At 34.9% G+C, this 23,694-nt stretch overlaps 1 protein-coding gene across 1 annotated transcript in view; it reads left to right on the top strand.

Moving 5' to 3' along the window:
• LOC309820764 (complement factor H-like) overlaps positions 1-23,694 on the top strand; it is a 99,409-nt gene that overhangs the window by 58,263 nt on the left and 17,452 nt on the right. The window contains exons 10-16 of the mRNA XM_082651713.1: positions 4,816-4,998; positions 6,839-7,015; positions 10,960-11,136; positions 12,142-12,324; positions 12,432-12,611; positions 14,961-15,140; positions 19,788-19,970. Of these exons, the coding sequence (XP_082507839.1) occupies positions 4,816-4,998; positions 6,839-7,015; positions 10,960-11,136; positions 12,142-12,324; positions 12,432-12,611; positions 14,961-15,140; positions 19,788-19,970 (1,263 nt within the window). The remainder of the gene's footprint in view (positions 1-4,815; positions 4,999-6,838; positions 7,016-10,959; positions 11,137-12,141; positions 12,325-12,431; positions 12,612-14,960; positions 15,141-19,787; positions 19,971-23,694) is intronic.

Below are 23,694 nucleotides of genomic sequence, written 5' to 3'. Positions count from 1 at the left end.
TGACAAAGGAGGCAAGAACATTCAATAGAGAAAAGACAGCCTCTTTAATAAATGGTGCTGGGAAAACGGTACAGCTACATGTAAAAGAATGAAATTAGAACACACCTTAGCACCATACACAAAAATAAACTCGAAATGGATTAAAGACTTAAATGTAAGACCAGACACTATAAACTCTTAGAGGAAAAACACTCTTTGATATAAACCACAACAAGATCTTTTTTCACCCACCTATTAGAGTAACAGAAATAAAAACAAAAATAAACAAATGGTACATAATTAAACTTAAAAGCTTTTGCACAGCAAAGGAAACCATAAACAAGACAAAAAGACAACCCTCAGAATGGGAGAAAATATTTGCAAAGAAACAACAGAGAAAGGATTAATCTCCAAAATATACAAACAGCTCATGGAGCTCAATATCAAAACAACAAAAAATCCAGTTAAAAAATGAGCAGAAGACCTAAATAGACATTTCAACAACGAAAACATACAGATGGCCAAGAGGCACATGAAAAGATGCTCAACATCACTAATTATTAGAGAAATGCAAATCAAAACTGCAATGAGGTATCACCTCACACCAGTCAGAATGGCCATTATCAAAAAGTCTAGAAACAATAAATGCTGGAAAGGGTGTGGTGAAAAGGGAACCCTCTTGCACTGTTGGTGGGAATGTAAATTGATACAACCACTATGGAAAATAGTAAGGAGGTTCCTTCAAAAACTAAAAATAGAACTACCATATGACCCAGAAATCCCACTACTAGGCATATACCCTGAGAAAACCATAATTCTAAAAGAGACATGCACCACACAATGTTCATTGCAACACTATTTACAATAGCCAGGAGATGGAAGCAACCTCAATGTCCATCGACAGATGAATGGATAAAGCAGATGTGGCACATATATACAATGGAATATTACTCAACCATAAAAAGAAACGAAATTGAGTTATTTTTAGTGAGGTGGATGGACCTAAGAGTCTGTCATACAGAGTGAAATAAGTCAGAAAGAGAAAAAAAAATACTGTATGCTAACACATATATATGGAATCTATATTAAAAAAAAGGGTACTGATGAACCTAGTTGCAGGGCAGGAATAAAGATGTAGACATAGAGAATGGACTTTGAGGACACGGGGTGTGAGGGGGAGCTAGGCCAAAGTAAGGGTAGCATCGACATATATACACTACCAAATGTAAAATAGCTAGTGGGAAGCAGCAGCATAGCACAGGGAGATCAGCTCGGTGCTTTGCAGTGACCTAGAGGGGTGGGATAGAGATGGTGGGAGGGAGGCTCAGGAGGGAGGGGATATGGGGTCATATGTATGCATATGGCTGATTCACTTTGTTGTACAACAGAAACTAACACAGTATTGTGAAGCAATTATACTCCAATAAAGACCTATTTTTAAAAAAACTTATTTACCCATCACTGTATTCTATATTTGTCTCTATATTTACCATTACCAGTGAGTGTCATACTTTCTTATGCTATTGTGCTGGTGTTTAGCACCCTTCTTTTTCGACTTGAAGAACTGCCTTTAACATTTCTTGGTATGCACATCTAGTGGCGATAAACTCCCTAAGCATTTGTGTGTCTGGTCATATTTGTACCTCCCCTTTATTTGTGATGGTCCAATTTGCTGGTATAGTATTCTTAGCAGTTTTTTCTTTTAGCACTTTGAGTGTATCATCCCACTCCCTTCTGGCCTTCAGCGTTTCTGCTGTAAAGTCACCTGGTGGTTTTACAGTTCCCTTCTTTGTGATGTTTCCTATTGCTGATTCAATATTTTACTTTGTCTTTGACTCTAGACAATCTGATTATGTGTATCAGTCGGGGTTGGGGGTTGTATTTTTTTGCAGTTCATCTCACTTCATTCGGGCTTAGTGGATCTGAATGTCTGTTTCCTTTCCCAGATTTAGTGCATTTTCAGTTGTTTTAATATGTTTGATTCAGTTTTCTGCCCCTTTCCCTCTCTATTGTCCTTCTCAGTCTTCTGTAACATATATAGTGATCATTTTGGCAGTGTCCCATAAGTGCCGTAACCTATGATCACTTTTTTACTGTTTTTTTCTTTTTTCTTTTCTGAGTCAATTACTTTTAGTGACCTCTGCGTCCACTGATCCTTTTTTCTGCTTGTTCTAGTCCGTTGTTGAACCCCTTTATTTAATTTTTCAGTTTATTTATCACATTTTCCAGTTCTACCATTTCTCTTTTGGTAATTTTTATATTTTCTATCTCTCTGTTGAAATTCTTACTTTGTACATGTATTGCTCTCCTGTCCTTGGTAAGCATGTTTATGATGGCTATTTTGTGGGTTTTGGGGTTTCTGTTTGTTTTGGGGTTTTTTTGCCACTGAAAAATGTATTTTATTTCTAAATATTCCCTAGTAATAAACCCACAAGCTTTAGTTACAAGAGGGCGAACATCAGAAGCAAGGGAAGAAGCTGAGTACTTAGGCTTGGACATGGGAGCTGCCCGTGACACTCACCTGGGACATATGTCAGGCCCAAACCACCTCTGCTTTACTCTTTTGTCAAATTTTTTGCTCTCTGACTGCTATTTTGAATTTCTGTTGGGGAAATCACTGTAAATGTAAATCACCTGTGATTTACAGGTGATTTACATTTAGTTAGTGTTGGTTTATAGATACTTATCTTGTTCTTCTGACTGGAACGTATTTCTCTATTATTATTTTTCTCGAATCTCTGTGTTGATATCTGTGCATTAGATGAAACACCCACACCTCCTAGTCTTCACAGACTGGACTCATAAGTAGAAAGCCTTCATCAGTCAGCCTGGCCAGAGATTCTGGATGCCTCTCTAACCTCTATGCTCATCCAAACTGCTGTCTTTGTACCTAGCATCTTCCAGGGGTCTAGAGTATGCCAACTCCCATCTATGTCCTGAGACAGGTGACCTAGAAGCCAGAAAAGCTGCTGAAGCTGGGAGCTGGACTTTATCCCCTCACTCACTCTGCACTGAGCTGGGGAGAAGGGCTGTGGAAATGCCTGCGTGCTCCTTCAAACCCTGTGCTGCTCTTCCAAACCATGCTTTTGCTCTCTGTAGTCCCCAGGCATCAACAAATTCTGGGCTTCATCAGCTCTCAGAGAGAGGTTAGTTAGGAGCCAGTTCCTTAGGCAGCAGCCAGAAAAGACGAGGGTCTAGGGCTTCCCTGGTGGCGCAGTGGTTGAGAGTCTGCCTGCCGATGCAGGGGACACGGGTTCGTGCCCTGGTCTGGGAGGATCCCACATGCCGCGGAGCGGCTGGGCCCGTGAGCCATGGCCGCTGAGCCTGTGCATCCGGAGCCTGTGCTCCGCAATGGGAGAGGCCACAACAGTGAGAGGCCTGCATACCACAAAAAAAAAAAAAAAAGGATGAGGGTCTAGATGTGTAGTCTAACTCCTTCCATGGAGAAACTGGGAGCTGCTCCCTTTGCACTAAGGTAGGGGATGACCTGTGAGCAGTGCTAGCACAGCCATTCCACTTTGTCCTCAGTAGTCCCAGGAGACTGGAAATGCTGGGCCCTCCCAGAGGCAGGTGAGTTAGAAGCCAGACCCTGGACTAGCAGTTGGAAAACTGGAGCCCTAGATTGTGGTTCAAACTCTTTGCTCCTCCAGGAGAAGCTGGGAGTCGAGGGTTCCCTCCCAATTATATGGTGCTGTGCCTAGGTGGGATTTATTGTGAGAGTGTGTCTCAGTTTTTCCTAACAGTTAGGATTTTAGCATTTTCTCACTTGCCTTGAATGCAGGAGCCTCTCAACCAGTGTTTTGAATAAGGGGAGCTGATACGTGCATAGCTGTTAATTCAGTGTGTCTGTGGGGAGAGGTCGAGGCATCCTATTCCACCATCTTACTAATGTCACTCTATTCTTTCAAATTTATATATGTTGTGTTTGTTTGCTTTTCTTTTTATAGTTTTTAAGTAAAAAGAATTATTGATTTTCAATCATTGTTTTCTATTACAGATTTTCAATCTTTATTATTTTCTATTATTGCTATTTAATGTTAAAATTCCCCTCTCAGCACACTTTCGTGTCATTTCATAAATCTCATAAAATTTTACTTATCATGTTTTTATTTTCATTCAATTCAAAATATTCAAAGTTTTCTCTTTTGATTTCTTCTTTATCCACGAGTTATTTAATAAATGAAGCTGAGCTCTGTGAAGAGACCTAGTAAGTGACAGAAATGTACTTTACTATTTCAAGTTTAGTTATACATAGTTTGACGAAGCATCATTTAGTCCTTTGTAGACTGAATACATGTGTTGATCATTGTCATCTGCATTGAACTCCATATATTGACATGGCTTTAAGCACCCAGTTTTGATGACAAACATTTCAAATTCTCAGATACAAAGGCTATGGTAACTGTGGTGGAAGATTCCGAGATCATCACCTGATCTGAGATACCCCAATTTGTTAACTGTGTTCTGGGTTGCTTAAGAGATCCAGACTAAGCAATGTTTTGAACAAGTCCCAGGAAAGGAAACCCATTGTTAATAGAGTTCTGACATGCTGTAGGATTCCAGATCCATTAGACAAACAGATTTCTAATAATTTCCTAGTAAGGATTCTGAGTACTTTAAATCTTGCTTTGTTCTAAAAACATGAATAAAGTGTCTTGATTTAATATCTTTGGAAACTCGTAGATTTTTTTCTCTCACACAAGAACTTAAATGATTAGAATTTTTCTAGGTTTACATTTATAAATGACTCCCCATTTTTCTATAGTTATATTTGCATCCTTATAAAATGTTTATCAAATATACGCTTATCTTTTCTTTATGCTTTCTCCCTTTTAGAAACATGTTCAAAATCAGATATACAAATTAAGAACGGATTTTTTTCTGAAGCTACCTTTACATATCCTTTAAATAAACAAACAATGTATAAGTGTAAATCAGGATATGTAACAGCAGATGGTAATACGTCAGGATTAATTACATGTCTGCAAAGTGGATGGTCAATGCAACCTGTATGCATTAGTAAGTAATTGATTATTTTGTATTCATTATCCTAATGATCACTCTAGAGAAGTTTTCTTTAACTTCATTCTTTTTACCCTTTTTTTTTTTTTGCTGGGGTGGGGTGGTATGAGGTGTTGATGTGGTCCCATGGCTGTATTTGAAAAGATAAATTTTAAAATGTGTATCATTTTTTACCTTTTATGATTAATTACTAGTAGGGTAGAATATCATTGCATCCTTCACTTCAAGGTTTTTTCACTTTAACACATCCCGTGATTATAAACTAATTTAGCTAGGAGACATACCTATATTCTGGTATAAACTCATTTATTTTAACCTGAATCCTTTATGCCGATTGCATCTGATTTTATTTTTTGAGACTTTTATGTCAGAATCTTTCCTCCTAAGCCTAAAGGTTATGTTTTTAAGTGAAGATATGAGTCCATAGTGCATAATCTTCAAATAATATAACTTGTAAAATTTATATGTTTGAAACTGTAGGGTAGATCCACTTGAGAAAAATTCTCTCTGTTAGGAAATCTTCATAAACATCTAGTAAGTGGAGACACAGAAACACTTCTAGATAGGACCAAATTCTGCTGTGCTGAGAGGTTTTTCCGTCCCACCACACAGATGTTTACGACGATTTTCTAAGGAAAATTTGCTGAGTTTATCTTATTCACCCCAAAGCTGCACAATGATATTTTTGAAGTGATATTTTACATAGTCACTTCAAGTGAAGTGGATATTTAAAATATCGCTTTCTACTGTTTACATTTTATTTCTTTTTCTTTCCAATGTCTATGCTTAATATGGGCACTAGCCAAAGAGAAAATGATAAAACTTGCCCCCATATCAAACTCACTTCGTACTAATATGCGACCAATTTTCCATTCTAACACTCTTTTCATGGAAGAGAAAACTTCTCTATTACTTTTGTTTTTACTAGTATAGTTTTGCTTTAATTTTTTAAAGTTTTAAGCTGGCTGGCTACATAACACATTATGAAATTTGAGATTAATTATTTAAACCTTTATTAACATCACTCTATTACAGTGTTAGTGAAAATTGATACTGTTCAATTTTACTTTCTTGTAAAGAAACATTTTACTTTCTTGTAAATTGTTATAAATAATAGAACTACTTCTGCATTCAACCTTGATAAATATAAAAGAATATACAACCATTAGAAATATATTTGGGAAAGCAAAATCAGCATGTGACTTTAAATATTAGTGTGTTTTAAAGTAGAATTCTATAGAATGTTTAAAAATTTACTTACCTTGTTGGAAATTACTCTTTTTTTCAATTAATCGATTTTTCTCTGGCATATATGTCACAACTGCTAATAAGTTCAGCATATTAATTCAGAAAATGCTGTTACAAAAATAGTACAATACATCTGTAATGGCTTATTTTATTACTAGCCTGGGAAAAATGCATAAGTATAATTAAATTGAGAAAAATGTTCATAAAAGAAATATTTCAGAGACATTAAGTGTTGAGAAAAATGTTGTGTAGAAACATATTTTTTCAGGAATTCCCTGGCTATCCAGTGGTTAGGGCTCTGCACTCCCACTACAGGGGGCACAGTTTCGATCCCTGGTCAGGGAATTAAGATCCCGCAAGCCGTGTGTTGCAGACAAAAAAAAAAACAATAACAGAAACATACTTTTTTCATTTTGAGTAACTATTCCAGGACAGTGATCTATCACTGGTATTCTTGGATTATTTTTGCATCATAATTTATTAGCACATACTAATTGGTAAAGCCCCCTTTCCCCTTGAGATGAAACTTAATCAGATTGCCCACTAAATAATATTAGAAATGAAATATTTTAATTCCATTATCCCTTAGAATCCTGTGATATGCCAGTATTTGAGAATGCCAGAGCCAGAAGTGATGGCACATGGTTTAAGCTCAACGACAGCCTGGACTACGAATGCCTTGATGGGCATGAGAGCCGAGGTGGACACACCACAGGCTCCATAGTGTGTGGTGAAAATGGCTGGTCTGATAGACCTGCATGTTATGGTAAGAACTCCTTTACAGCTGTTATTCTTTTCAAGATGAACATAATTAACAATAATCATCAAAAATGTTTTATTTTTACCAAATTTGACTGATCTAGAGTCAAATTTATTATTAAGGCATGATGATTAAAATCAAGATGTCTCCTTCCGCTTTAATGTAAACTGGGTGGAGGGGAAATTTTGAAGTCCAAAGACTCACTCATTATCAAAGTGACAGTGTCTTACAACCTCTTCAACTGTTTTGCTCCTGAGTTTCTGCTCTATACCTCCTAGCTTGAGTATTAATTTCTGCAGGTACTGAGAGGAGCTCTTTATTTTCCCACCGTGACAAGTTCTGAGGACAGTGACATGAATGTCTTTTATGTTTGCCAATCAGCGGTCTTTTCTCCAGGGCTAGAAACAGGGCTTCAATCTCTGGCCAACTGAATGGATGTTGAATGTTCCAAGCCAAAGGAACAGTATATGCAAAGCTTTGGCAACAAAACAATATTTGGGAAATACCAAGGTTAATGGATTCTACTCAAGGTGTGGGAGAATTTTATGAGCTGAGGCTGGATAGGAGGCAAAGGAAAGATTATCCAGGTTACTTCAGGGCATGTTCACATTTGGATTAATTTTATGATTGATGAAAAGTCATAAGGAATTTTAAGGAAAGGAATGATATAATTTTATTTGGATTCTTGAAAGTTTTTTTTTTTCAGGAAGCCATGTAGGGTGAGAAAGAGTGGGGATTAGATAAGGTTATGGCTGAAGAGATGCACAGCAGAGGGTAGATTTGAGATATATTTCGTTGGCAGAAAACACAGATAATGTCACTAAATGGTGGATGTCAAAAAGAGCAAAAAGTCAAGGGACTCGCGTGCTTGCTCTCCATTGCTTCATAAGCAAGCAGGTAAATGGAAATGACTTTGTCAGGTGCTACTGGCAGGAGAGAGAACACTTTGGGAAGAACATGGCAACTTTTGACTTGAACACATTGTGATTGGGCTGCCCATGGACCATAAGAATTGGATATATCCACTACAGAGTTGAATACATGGATCTAACCAGGAGACACACCTGTGAGATCATCACCCTATAAATAATGATATCACATTGGGAAAGAATGTAAAATGAAAACAGAAGAGAGATCAAGACTGAGCCCTGAAGCATTCCAGCATTTAGGTGTCAGACAAAGAGGAATAGATGGCAAAGTAGATAGGAAAAAGGAGACCCAGAGAATTTAGGGGAAAAACTTAGAAATGAATGTTTCATAGATGTGGGGAGAAGAAAATGTGTAAAGGTAAAGCAAGTGTAATAGATCAACTAATGGTGAATCCTGTGGAGTCAGCCTGGATGGGTTCTAATTCCAGTTCTACAGTTTGCTAGGCATGTATCTTAGGGCAACAACCAAGCCTATTTGAAGCTTTGTTCACACTTCCTAATCTGGAAAATGGATTAGTAATTACAAATGTTCTAATATTTCAAAGGATTTTGGACTAAATTATTCATATAAAGTTCTTGCCATAATGCCTGCCATACAATAAAATCAAGGAAATTGTCATCTAATTACATTATTATGATTGTTAGAGTGGTGAATATTTCTAATTCAGTAGATATGTCCCGTTAGAAGACTGTAAAAATGTGGTGGATTTGGCTACATAGAGGGCAACAAAAACTGCAACAGAGATGGTTTTGGATGGAGTAGACAGGGAAAAACCTACATAGAACCTGCTGAAAAAATGATTAATAAGAAACTTATCACAGCATGTGGACATAATTCTTTCAAAAGATTTGCTTGTGGCAGAGAAGAGGAGGTTCAGGATATATTGCTAGGGAAATTATGCACTGAATAAAGAATTGTTTTCATGGGAAAGATGAGAGTGTGTTGAACGCTGAAGAGGATATGCTAGAGAGGGGAGCAGGCAGAGACTGAACACAGGAAGTTCCCTGTGAAGGAGAAGGGAAAGGAGCCCGCGCTGCTGAGAAAATCCTGGGCTTTGGTGGCAACAGCTCTACTTCCAACTTCCTATCAGGAGGAAGGAAGGAAAATGGATGTGTAAATCTAATGCTGAAAAGAAGCAGTCGCTGATGGTTTCTATTTTCCTTTGAGGTAGGAGACAGAGTCATGTGAGATTAAGTGGTGCACAGGGGAAGGAGGAGAAAGAACACTAGGCAGAGTAGAAAAGATTAAAAATAGAGATTTCAGACAGACACACAGAGTGAATTTATAACGGAAAAGAGACAGGCTTGTTCAACAGTGTTCTGGGCACAAATTTCACTTTTCAGGCTGTCAACAAACACCTAATATGTCCTAGAAGTAGGCTAAGAGAAAAATGGTGAAAGATACAAACAGCGGACCTGCCTTTCAAGAGCTTTCATTCCACTATGAAAAAACAACAAATAATTAAGGTAAATAATGAACCAAAAGGTAAAATATTTCTAGTATATTTTCCAAGTAACTGTATTCGAAGAACAAAAGAATCCAAGCGCTTAGAAAATAGGAGGGGACTGAAGACTCTAGTTCCTACAGGAAGACATCTATGCAAAGAAAAGTTGGAAACCATTCATTCAGCATAGAGATAAGGGTCTGTGCAACAGCCGAGGCAGCAAAGAAATTGACCTATTTTAAAAATTCTGTATTGACTCCGACTCCAGGGGCAGATAGATGACATTGGAAGTGTAGGAAGGAATGGATTGTAAAGTGTTTGGAGCTTACTCTAAGTAAAAGGGGAGGCTCTTAACACGATCATGGCATTCTTAAAGTCACTGTCTTTATGTGAAGACAGCAGTTGGAAAATAGCCTACAACCGATGTTATTGTTAATGCAGCATTTTTCACAATATGATAAAATAGGAATTGTATATACGCACAACATATATAAACACAGACACATACCAATAAAAGTATTGCTATGTGGAAATTTGGAGTAGAATTTTCGGAAAGGAATCTCAATTGTTCTCATCAAGCGTGACCTTCTCAACTAAGCTACAAAACTCAATATTAACACAAAACGAAAACTATTTTTTGAGTTATTTTTTGTGACATTACTTTTAAAAGTAGTTAACTTACATCTAACTTTATGACTATGTGTTAAGACTTGACTTTCAGACGGTATGAATTTTCATTTTGGTGAAATTCTAATTTTCAAATTCCAGTTTTGAATTTTATAAATTAATTAACAAGATAGGAAGACTCCAAATAAGAAAAATGCAATTTTTCATAATTTGTAGCAATGTCACAAATTTCATACATTTTATAAATTTGGGGGTATAATTTTACACATTTCTAAATTGAGTCAGAATAATTATAAATATATTAATAGTAAGATCATTTACAGGTACAACAAGAATAGATACTTGTATATCCTATACATAATCATGACACCTAGAATATGCCTATCTCTATGGCCTTGAACATGTTCCTCATTTTGTTTCATGTTTCAATTTGATCATGTTTCAGTTTGATTTCCACACTTATAAAATTAAGGGATTTTTAATGTTCCTGTAACTCAAATACATGAGAAATGTCTCCCTTGTGTGTTCTGGTTTCCCAATTATATTTTTAAAAATACCATTTTTCATTTGTGTGCAATTTAAAAATTGTAGCATTCGTTTTCTTTAACATGAGAGAATCATTTTACGTTTTGAGACAGAAAAAGTAACATTAAATTTTATAAATGTAAGTGATAAAATCATATCCAGTTCAAACAAGCTGACTTAACAAATAAATTATCAGGACACATACGTTGCTGTTCAATACCTTAATATTTCTCAAAGAGCCCCATATGAATGAAGAGGGTGTATAAAACCTAATATGTAATGTTTTTCAAGGAAGAGCATTTATGTGCTGCCCCTCTGTATATGCATGCAGTACCCAGCACCTCATTTTTACATGACACATATAATATTTATTTGGCAATGATTAGTTGTATATTCTCACTAAATTATTTGTCTCTTTCTATAGAAAGAGAATGCAGTATTCCACAAATGGAAAACAATTTAGATGCTAATCCCAAGAAAGACAGATATAGATGTGGAGATGTGTTGAAATTCTCCTGCATACAAGGCCTTATTATGGTTGGAGCAGTTTCAATTCAGTGCTACCACTTTGGATGGTCCCCTAATCTTCCAACATGTAAAGGTAAATATTTATCTTGCAGCTGCTGAACAAGAGTTAAAACCTTAGACATCAACCATTTCTTTCCTCTCTTAATTTTCTGTCTGCTTCCAGTGCATCTATAATCTAATGCATTAAGCCAGAGGTGTACCCACCATGGACAAGTGTTGGGTTGTAGATAAAACAGTTTTCCTTATTTAAGAAATTAATCTCCAGTTGCTTCTTGAAGTGTGTGGTGGAAGTATCCACAGATATGTATAAGGAACCTGACACTGGCAGGATTTCTTGTTAGGTTTCCTTTTGCCTACAATTCCACCATTAATATTGGACATTTTATATAATGTGGGACTTACCTTAAGTGTCATCAAGTGTGTCTAAACAATGTTCAAGTAGCTTATAGTCAATTCAATCATATGTATGGCTGGAATAAAAGTTAAAACTTGATCAAGGGGCTTCCCTGGTGGCGCAGTGGTTGAGGGTCCGCCTGCCTATGCAGGGGATGCGGGTTCGTGCCCCGGTCCGGGAAGATCCCGCATGCCGCGGAGCGGCTGGGCCCGTGAGCCATGGCCGCTGAGCCTGCGCGTCCGGAGTCTGTGCTCCGCAACGGGAGAGGCCGCGACGGTGAGAGGCCCGCGTACCGAAAAAAAAAAAAAAAAACTTGATCAAATGCTTGTTTCAAAGGATAATATTTTTTCCAAAAGTTTTGATACAATGTTTCCATGGAATAAGAATATTGTTATAATTTTACACACCCATATTTATGAATTGGTTTGCATACCTATTTAGGGTATCTGGATTATTGAACATGTCTTCTGGGCTTACATAGACTTCCAGTATGTTAGCTCAGGATGAGTAATAGAACTAGGAAACAGAGTCTGGTGTAAACACCATTGTTTTTTCATTGTTTAAGAATGCTAAAATAAATTATGTAATAAATAATAAACTAACAAAAAAATCTCTGCATTAGCTGGATTTTTAAGCTGTAAAATAGACCACGTGACCATTATTTACACAGCATGTCTACTGTAGGGCAAGTAAAATCGTGTGCTCCACCTCCTCAACTGCTCAGTGGGGAAGTTAAAGACACACAGAGAGAAGAATATAGACACAGTGAGGTGGTGGAATATGTCTGCAATCCTGGATTTCTGATGAAGGGCTCTCATAAAATTCAGTGTGTTGATGGACAATGGACAGCTTTGCCCGTGTGTATTGGTAAAGTATTAAAAATAGTAATATTTAAAGGTAAGTCAACACTTTTATTTGTATTCTTATACAAACTTAAATGATAAAGACGAACATATTTTTGTGAAATTTTCCAGAGGAGAAGAGTACCTGTGGAGATATACCGGAACTTGATCACGGCTATGTCAACCATTCTGCCCCTCTCTATCACCATGGAGACTTGGTAGAGTTCAGTTGTAGAGAAGCATTTACAATGATTGGACCCAGATCAGTCACATGTATTAGTGGAAAGTGGACCCAACCTCCTCAGTGCATTGGTGAGAATGCACTTCTCAAATTGACATTTAACATTTGCAGCCATATTGTTGAAATTTAGAGTTATCCTTGAAAATGTCAGCTTAAATTATGATTCCCAACATTTGTTGTTTATAATTCAATATATGTCTGAAGAGGAAAAGTATAAACTAGAAGAGAATTTTATGAATCTTTCTGTCCTGATATTAACATTGTTTATCTTTACAAGTGTGAAGCTAAATCTTACTGATATTCACATGTTTAAAATATGAGTACTAGTTACCAGGAAAATACAACTGTCTCTGCAGAAATACCAGTTTTGTTTTTATATGATACTCTTTCTTTTAGGACCTTTAAAACAAGGAAATATAGCTAAGAAAATACCCATTTCATGCATTCCTTTAGGAATCTTGCCTCTCGCAAAACTTCTAACAATGATGATTTCTCAGTCAGTTTCAAATGCAGCAAAAAGAAGTTAATGTGCTGGAGGGAAGGTGGGCTCAGGCCCTCCCAGTCAGTAGGTAACTCAGTCACAGGAGGCCCTTGGGCTGGGGCCAGGAACCTGCCCTGACTGATGCATTTCACTGTAAGTGAATCATCCTGACCTTTGGATGACCAAGTCTTTGATGACTGATGACTATCTTCCTTCACTTTTCCCTTAGATGACTTCTTTCCTGGAGTTTTCCTGGGTCCTGCATTCAAAGAGAGCCCTGGATGCCCGGTCTTATTTATTCATCAGATTTCTAGTCATTAATTATTCCAAGAAGAAAGTAGAGCTTAGGCTCAGGCTCCATGAGAGCAGGGATTCATACCTGTTTTGTTCACTGATATATTGCCAATACCAAAAGACTGGCTGACAGATGGGAGATATTCAATAGGAGCTTATTAAGTTAATCAGTAAATTTCATTGTTTATTACTCCCTACATTTTTACTAAACACAGTCCGGTCCAAGGTATTGCCAGTTCTTCACCAAACCTCATCTTTATCCTCTTCCATCTCCACAAATGGCCTCGCCTCATTAACTTTTCATTCTACCTTACACCAAAACATGTGCTTCAATTATTACTCCCCTGATCTCAGAGCTTTCCTTGCAAAGGTTAATCCTCTACCTGTATTCAGTTTAACATAATCCCTCTCAGCTATAATAGACCTTATTCCAATTTTCTCCTCTCAGTGTTTATTTTGTAACTCTGTCTAGTCTAGCTTTTCATTCTTCTTACTATATTTATTTTCTCCTAATAAATAAGTTTGCTTTCCTTTCAGAAACCAGTCAATCATAGGATGATGACAGCAGCCACCACTGCTCCTTTTGAGTATACATCTTCCTTCGGTTACCATTCCCTGAAGAATACTATCGGCTTTGTCTCCCTCAACACTCTGAACAAATCCTAAAAATAGGGCTGATTCTCAAGCCTCTAGTGTGTTTTGAATTCATCTCCTTATTTCATGTTATTTTTTCAGGGTTGCATTTTCAAATCATTACTTTTCGATAGCCAACTACTTGACTTTTATTTATTCTGTTATCCTCACTTGACTCTTATCACTAACAAATCATAACAAATACTACCAAAGACCTATACTGATATTTTGTCATATTCAAAAAGAACTTCCACCTGCATTGATTTTTGAAATAGGTTGCTATATAAAAAGCTTTTTTAGTCCATATTTAACTTTTTTTCTGGAGCCAGAAAAAAAATTGTTATTATGGCATTATATTGGATCATAGAATGACCTGGTGTATAATATAGCTTCTCAAAGACTCTACGTGTATATACAGAAAACAAGTTTTAACTTTAAGTACCCACTTTCTTATTCCAAGTATTTGTTATTTTTTGGTGATCATTCAAAAGATCTTAAAAATTAAGATTCTATTAAAAAACCCTTAAATGTACTTTTCTTATTATGTTTCATTACTTTTCTTGAAAAAATATATATAAACTAGCAACTTGATATTCTATATCCACACATAATTGTTTTTATTTTAGTGTTTTAAGATTGTGAATTAAAAGCAATGCAGAGATGCTTGAGATCTAAAAACAAATGAATATGAACATTTGCACATGTTTCAAGTTTGGGACCAGATTATTCATGCAATGACTATTCACTATGTAGATCATGCAAAAATGTTCCAATCCAAAATGCAGAATGTCTTTAGGATGGATATTTTCTCTGAAATTTCAAAAACTGGATGCAGGACTCAGGTTCATATATAATAGTCCATTTCATGCAATTTGATCAGTAATAACTTTGTTGGTGGAACTTGTAGGCATAAATTGTAAGTTCATTATATTACTGACTTCATAGCTATTTATTGTATTTGTTATTTGGTTCTTAGAATTAGTCTTTTCAAGGGAATATTTTCATTTTATAGCGACAGAGGAACTTAAGAAGTGTAAATGGTCAAAAGTATTTGCATCTGAGGGAAATCCATCGAATAAGATTGAATTTGACCATAACACCAACATAAGTTACAGATGTCGAGGAAAATCAGAATACAAACACTCAATCTGTATAAATGGAAGATGGGATCCTGAAGCAACCTGCAAAGAAGGTAAACTCTTCTTTATAATGTTTTCAAAACTGTATTCTATTTCTTTCTAACTTGTAAAAGTAGTATCTTTGTGTCTTTCAAGGAAATTTAGTTATTTATCATTACAAATAATTTTCAATCTGAAAGGTAATTTAGAAACAAACCAAAACACTGTTTCTAAATATTAATTGTATCGTGTGCATTAGTCAGCTATATGACACAACACCCAGAGCCTTGGTGGCTTTAAATTAACATCTGGGCCATTAGCATGGGAAAACCATTGCTTTTGATTTCTTACATTACACATAAATGTGTTTATGTCTATGCTGAACTATTATGTATTTATTCATGTATCTATTTATGTATCAATCTATGTATCTATCTATTTATATATATTTATGTATCTATCAAGTCATCTATTTATCTGTTTGTGTATCTATAGCTATCTTAAAAAGTCTTGAATCATATTGACACCACCAATTCCAATTGAATAGGCTCATTTCAGTTTTTTACTTTCACATCTGTTATCTCTCTTCTCTAACTGTAGGACACCTTGACTCACTATCCTCAATATTTTTACCAATTTCTACAAGCCTATAATATACAGAAAGTAACTTCAAACCAATATAAAAACAAATCTACTATCTAGTGTTCAACATCTTGTAGTTCTTTCTTATATGAAGTTCTCTATGTAAAAATCATACCACACTAAAGCTGTTAAAGGAGAATAAATTATATAGAAAAACATAAATATTGGGAATTAAACAACAAACTTCTAAACAACTGCCATGGCAATATACAATGTGTACTGTATATTATACATGATACATTTATGATTGCTTAGTCCTTGTGAATTAACTCTTTTATAATTATAAAATATTTATTTATAGTTTTTGTAACACACTTTGTCTGCAAGTCTATATTAGCTTATTTAAATATAGTTAATTTATTTAAAACAATTTATTACTTTATATGATAAAGGAATGCCCAACAAATTTCAAGTAATCAATGTCCTCAAAGCAAATATAAAATTAAAAGAGAACTTGCTACACAACTGCATCTTTAAGGAAACAAATAATATTTAGAGGCAGTGAAGTACATGTGTTCTTCTACATTTTCTTCTAGAAGCTTTATAGTTTTAGTATGTATATTTAAGTATATTATCCATCTTATATTAACATTTAAGTATTGCATAAAATAGAAGTTGATTTTTTTATATATGGATAGCCAATTGTTTTAGCAATATGTGTGGAAAAGACTTTGAAATGAAAATCAATTGACTATGGAAGTGTTGATTTATTTCTGGACTTGCTATTCAGTACATTTATCTATTTGTCTGTCTTTATTCCTGCCAAATTGCCTTTGTAACTAGCTTTTTAGTAGACTTGAAGTCTGTGAAGACTGATATGTAGCCTCCAAGTATGTTCCTCCTACTCAAAATTGTTTTAGTTATTCTGGTCTTTACATTAACATAGAAATTTCAGGGAAAGCTTATTAATTGTTATAAAATATTTTTTTGTATATGGAAAGGGATGGCTTTATAATGAGAAATAAATTAGGGAGAATTGACGTCTTTACCATATTGAATATTCACATCATAAACATGGTATGTCTCTTTATTTATTTATGCTTCTATTTTTCCAGTAATGTCTTAAGTGTAAAACACTTATAGTTCTAAAAAATTTTGAATTTACATGTGAAGTCATCTGATATGTAGTTTTCTTTTTTGGAAGTTTCCCTTGATGAAGAATTCAATTTCAATAGGAAGTGTGCTATTCACATTTTCGATATTGTCTTTTGTCAAGGTGTGAAAGTTGTATTTTTCAAGAAATGTCTCCATTTTACCCAATTTATGAAATTGATTGATGTAAAATTCTTTCTAATAGTCACTTAACATTCTATTTTTCTTTTAACTCTACAGTATATTTGGTGATATCACTTCTTTCGTTCTTGGTATTGATAGTTGTTTCTCTCCTTTATTTTGATCTTCTCCCAAGAGTTTTGTTTTTCAATATTATTATTTTCAAATAACCAATTTTAACACTCTTAATTTTCTCCATTTCCTCTCTTCTCTAATTTTTAGCTCTGTTAATTTTCTCTGTTTTCTCTTTTCTATTCATCTTTCTCAATTTTCTCTCTTTTGTGGACTTAATTCTCCTTCCTTATACTTTCTTGATTTTAATTTTACTCTCTCATTTCTTAAGATAGAAAATTAAAACATTGATTTAAGCCATCCTACTTTCTAAATGTACACCTGTAAAACTACCTTTTTCCCTTCTAAGTGCTGCTTTAGCTGTGTCTCAAAAAATTATAAATACATCCAATTTACTTTCATTTAGTTCTATGTGGAATATTTTCTAATATTCCTAATGACTTCTTCTTTGACATGGCAATTGTTTAGAAGTTTGTTGTTTAATTCCCAAATATTTATGTTTTTCTAAATAATTTATTCTCCATTTAAGAGCTTTATTGTGGTATAATTTTTATATAGAGAGCTGAATATATTTAATGTATACAGTTTGATGAGTATCATGGGTGTTTGCATAGAAAATTTATTCTTATTGATTTCTAATCTAATTCAATTGTCACAGAACACACTGTGTAATTTTTCAGTATTTTGAAATTTGTTGTTTCTTTATTGCACAGCATATTGCCTATCATTGTGGTATTTCCTTTTTCATATAAAGCATATGTATAATCTAGTTGCTAGATCAGGTTAAAGTGGTTCCTAGTGTTCTAAAAATTTATCTATGTCTTAAAATGTTTTTTTTCTAGTTGTTCTATCAGTCAGAGTAAGAAGGCTATCAGTATTGTTAACTAGGATTATGGATTTGTCTATTTCTTCTTTAGCTCTGTCCATCTTTGCTTCATTTATTTGATATATTTTTAGATACATTATACATTTATGATTGCTTAGTCCTTGTGAATTAACTTTTTTATAATTATAAACTGTTTCTTTATAGCTCTTGAATACACCTTGCCTGGAAATCTATATTAGCTTATTTAAATATAGTTAATTAATTTAAAACAATTTATTACTTTCATACAATAAAGGAATTCCCAACAAATTTCAAGTAATCAATGTCCTCAAGTTATTCTCTCTAAAGTAAAAGCAAATATAAAATTAAAAGAGAGCTAGCTACACATCTTATTCACACATGTCAAAAATCCCTAAACTAAAAAACCCCATTTTTGGTGGTTTACTAACAGAAAATACGTTAAATTAAGTAAAATGAAAAGGAAAACAGTATACTTTGAAATCTATGGGATACAGCAAAAACAAAGATATTTGTAGTTTAAAGCATGCATTACAAAACAAGGAACAAACTTAAAGTAATAGGAAGTACAATCTAGAATCTAGAAAAGAACATACACCCAAAGAACATAGAAGGAAAGAATAATTAAAATTAAAATATCAATTATTATAATAAACTAAAAAATCATAAATTGCTGATTTACAGAATATTAATTCAGTTTATAGGGAAATGTAGTGGATAGACCAACTTCTGCAAGACTTATTAAGAAGTACAGATTAATATTATTAGGACAAAAGTGGTTAAACATCAGACACAAAAGAAAATAAATTCTTGAAAATACGTTGAAAAAAATGTCAAGATAGTTAAAACAGAAATAAGAAAAATATTTTGGATGAAATATAAAATACTTCTGTTGATGTAGAGCAAAATAGAAAATCTGATGATATTAGTTAGCATGAATGAAGTGTATTCAGTCAAATATTTCCCTGAATTTAATACAAAATATTGAACAATTGAAAAGATTTACAAGACTTTCCAGTATATACTTGCATATGGCTTCTAATGAAATAAAAATGCAGTATGGCAGGAGAAAACAAAATCAAGAAGTCACAGAGAGGTCCAAAATCTTCCAGGTATAGTCATGCAGAGTCTTCCCTCAGTTAAGCAGGACAGGCTTTGTCTTCAAATTATGAACTGCCAATATATATCTGAGGTATCTCAATTTTATGGGACTCAGACACAGTTTACAGAGGGGTCTTTTATACCCTGCTGGTCACGTAACTAAAGCCAGGTTGTCTAATCCGTTAAACCAGGTGTATTTCATCAATCTGTATATCTCTTAACAGCACAGGAAAGCTAGTAAATTGTACCTCCAGAAGAGTTCTGAACTGTAAACAGTATACTATAAATCCCAGTGAACATATCTAATTCTTACCTTGGCCAAGACTCTGCATCAAATTAATCGATCATTACCTAAGTGTAATTTTTCCTCTGGCTAATCTGCTTCCACTGGGAGAAAATCTTGTGGGGATTTTAAGCTGATTCCAATACATCTGATCACCAATATGTGTAAAAAAAATACCCTGATGTCAGTTTTTACTTAGTGCCTGTAATTGAGTGAGCAATTCACTTAGAACATTCTAAAGGTTAGAAGTAATTAAAATCGATTTTATGTAAATTATGCAAGATTGACCACAGAAATAACAGAAGGAAGAACCTGCAAGGAAGACCATGACACTGTAAACCAAGTGTGATATATTAAAGTGCTTAACAAGCTTAAGAGTATAATTGAGTCTAATATTGTTTAATCATTTATGATATATTATTAGAGCTTTCTATTTATTGAAAATTATTCCTTTAATATTTTTAACTTATGGTTTTTAATCAAGAAATCTAATTTTAATATTTTCAGAAGCACAAATACAATCATGCCCACCCCCACCTCAGATTCCCAATTCTCGAAATATGACAACTACAGTGACATATCAGGATGGAGAAAAAATATCTATTCTCTGTCAAGAAAATTATCTAATTGAAGATGAAGAAGAACTTGTGTGCAAGGATGGGAGATGGCAGTCAATCCCACGCTGTATTGGTCAGTAGTGCATAACGTGCTTTATAAGATTCTTTTAAATAAGAATAATACTCCTCTAAGCTTTGTATGGATCAGCAAGGTCAAGATCTCTCTATTCCACTTTATCTTGAAACGGTAAATCACAATTAAGTATATAAATTAATGAACATTCTTTCACTTCTAGTGAGAAGTAAATACAGACAAAATCTTTGGCCTACTATGTAAATACAAGATAAAATTTATGTTTATGCACATTTTATTTCTAATGATCAAAAGGACAAGAATGAAGGGGCAGTTGGGCTGCCCAGCCTGGGAGTCACAGACTTGGAAGATAATTCCCCCAGCATGTCTGACTTAGAAGTCCAGTGTAGCTTGTGTACAGGAAAGCCAGAGGGCTGTAGGAAACAGAGATTCTGTTCTTAAAAGGCACACAAAAATTCTCACTTGCTCCATGTCCCAGTGCAGAGGCAGCAATTAGAAAGAAGTCTGGGTTAGACTGACTTGCTGATCTTTGTGAACCTCCCAGAGAGGCAGGAGGCAACTGGGGACATGGATACTGGTGCCAGCCATTATAAGAGACAAGTGCCACTTTGGAGTTCTCCCTATAGCTTATTAGCACCAGAAGCTTACCAACCCACGACAGCACCAACCCCAGGCCCCACCAGGCCCCACAGCTCCTACAATGGGACCTGGCCCTGTTCCTGGGTGGGACAGCACCAGCGCAGGTACCCTTGGGCCCTGCAGCCAGCTGCCCCAGGACTTGGTCCTGCCCACCAGTGGCTGACAGCCTCTGCATGAGGCAGAGTCTGGTAGCCAACCAGGTGGGGGGCCAGCCCCACCTACCAGTGCACCCACAGTAATTGGCCTTGCTACAACAGATGGGCACCCTTATAGCATAAAGATCTGGTGTATAGATCCTACAGAGGGGAGCATGCTGCTGGGTCCCATAGACTTTTCCTACATAAGGTCACTCCTCCAAGATCAGGAACATGCCTCACACATATTAATAAACACAGAGAATTAGGCAAAATGAGGAGACAGAGAAATACATTCCAAATGAAGGAGCAAGACAAAATCTCAGAAAAAACTCTAAACAAAGTGAAGATAAGCAGTATGCCCAATAGAGTTCAAGGTAATGACCATAACAATGCTCAGTGAACTCTGGAGAAGAATGTATGAAAACAGGGAGAATTTTAAGAAAAAGGTAGAAAATATAAGGAAGAACTAAACAGAACTGAAGAATACAGCAGCTGAAATGAAAAATTACACCAGAGGAAGTCAACAGCAGATTAGAGGATTCAGAAGAATGGATCAGTGATCTGCAAGACAGGGTAGTGGAAACCACCCAATAGCACAGGAAAGAGAAAAAAAGAATTAAAAAAAAAAAATGAGGATAGCCTAAGGGACATCTGCAACAACATCAACTATAGTAACATTCCCATTATAGGGATCCCAAATAAAGAGAGACAGAGAGAAACAGAGAACGTATTTGAAGAAATAATAGCTGAAACATTCTAACAAGAAATATACAGATTTCCAGGTCTGGAAATCAGAAAGTCCCAAACATTTACCCAAAGAGGGCCACACCAAGACACATTATCATTTAAATGGCAAAAATTAAAAATAAAGAGAGAATCTTAAAAGTAGTAGGAAAAAGCCATTAGGTACATACAAGAGGACTCCTCTAAGACTATTAGCAGATTTTTCTGCAGAAACTTTGCGTGCCACAAGGGAGTGGCACAACATATACAAAGTGATGAAAGGAAAAAACTTACAACCAAGATGACTGTATCCAGCAAGGCTATCAAAGGATGGATCAACAGCTTTACAGATAAGCAGATGATAAAAGAGTTCAGCAGCAATAAAATGACTTTACAAGAAATGCTAAAGGGACTTTCTAAGAGGAAAATTAAAGACCACAACTAGAAATAAGAAAATTACAAAAGAAAAAAATCTTAATGGTAAAAGCAAACATACAGTAAAGGTAGTAGGTGCTAGTAGGAAGGTTAAAAGACAAAAATAGTAAAATCCTCTGTATACACAATAAGTAGTTAATATAGAAACACAAAACAAAAGGATGTAAAATATGAGGTGGGGAATAGAAATGCAGGGTTGTTAGAATGTGTTTGAACTTAAGAGACTATCAACTTATAACCCATATGAATATATGTTGTTATATATGAATCTAATAGTAACAACAAAACAAAAAATCTATAATAGATCCACACACACAAAAGAAAGTAATCCAAACATAACACTAAATATAGTCAGTAACTCACAAAGGAAGAGAGAACAAAAGGAACAAAAATGAATTACAAACACAACCAAAAAACAATTAACGAAATGGCAAAAGGTACTTACCTATCTATAATTACTTTAAATATAAATGAACCAAAATGCTCCAATCAAAAGACATAGAGTGGCTGAATTGATTTAAAAAAAAAAAAACCAAAAAGATGCATATATATGCTGCCTATAATCACTCACTTCAGATCTAAAGAAACACTCAGACTGAAAGTGAGGGAATGGAAAAAAGCATTTCATGAAAATAGAAATAAACACAAATCTGGGGTAGCAAAATTTATATCAGACAAAATAAACTTTAAAACAGAGACTGAAACAAGAGACAAAGAAGACATTATATAGTGAGAAAGGGACCAATCCAACAAGATTATGCAACAATTTAAAATATATATGCACCCAAACTAGAAGCACCTAAGTACATAAAGAAAATACTAACAAACACATACAGAGAAATAGACAGTAACAAAACAATAGTAGAGGACTTTAACTTCCCACTTACATTAAAGGACAGGTCATCCAGACAGAAAATCAAGTTTAAATCCAGTGAAGAAACATTGGACTTAAACTATAAGTCAGATGGACTTACTAAACATATATAGAACATTCCATCCAAAATCATCAGATACACATTCTTTTCAAGTGCACATAGAACATTCTCCAGGATAGATTACGTCTTGGCCACAAAAGAAAGTTGAGAACATTGAAATCATAGCCAGCATCTTTTCTGACCACAAATGTATGAGACTAGACTTCAACTACAGGAAAAAAAAACCCAAAACTGCCAAAAGTGCAAACAGTTAGAGGTTAAACAATATGCTACAAAACAACCAAGGGGTCACTGAAGAAATCAAAGAGAATATTAAGAAAAATACTTGAAGACAAATGAAAATGGAAAAACAATGGTCCAACATCTATGGGACTCAGCAAAAGCAATTCTAAGAGGGAAGTTTATAGTGATACAGGCCTACCTCAGGAAAGAAGAAAAATCCCAAGTAAATAGTCTAACCTTAGACCTAAAGAAACTAGAAAACGAAGAGTAAACAGAACCCAAAGTTAGTAGAAGGAAAGAAATAATAAATACAGAGGAGAAATGAATGGAATAGAGACTTAAAAAAAAACAATAGAAAATATCAATGAGACTAAGAGCTAGTCATTTGAAAAGATAAGCATAATTGATAAACCTTTAGAAAGACTCATCAAGAAAAAGAGATGAGGGTCTGACTCAATAAAATCAGGAATAAAAGAGGAGAAGCTACAACTGATACCGCAGAAATATAAAGAACCATAAGAGATTACTATGAAAAATTACACACCAATAAAATGCACAACCAAGAAGAAATTGATAAATTCCATGTAATGCACAATTTCTCAAATATAAATCAGGAGAAATATAGAAAATATGAACAGACTGATTACCAATATTAAAATTGAATCGGTAATT

This window comes from Grampus griseus, assembly GCF_964374135.1.
Source record: "Grampus griseus genome assembly, chromosome: 1".
NCBI classification, from domain to species: Eukaryota; Metazoa; Chordata; class Mammalia; order Artiodactyla; family Delphinidae; genus Grampus; species Grampus griseus.
Note: the sequence above shows the minus strand (reverse complement) of the source record. Positions and strands in the feature narration are given on the sequence as shown.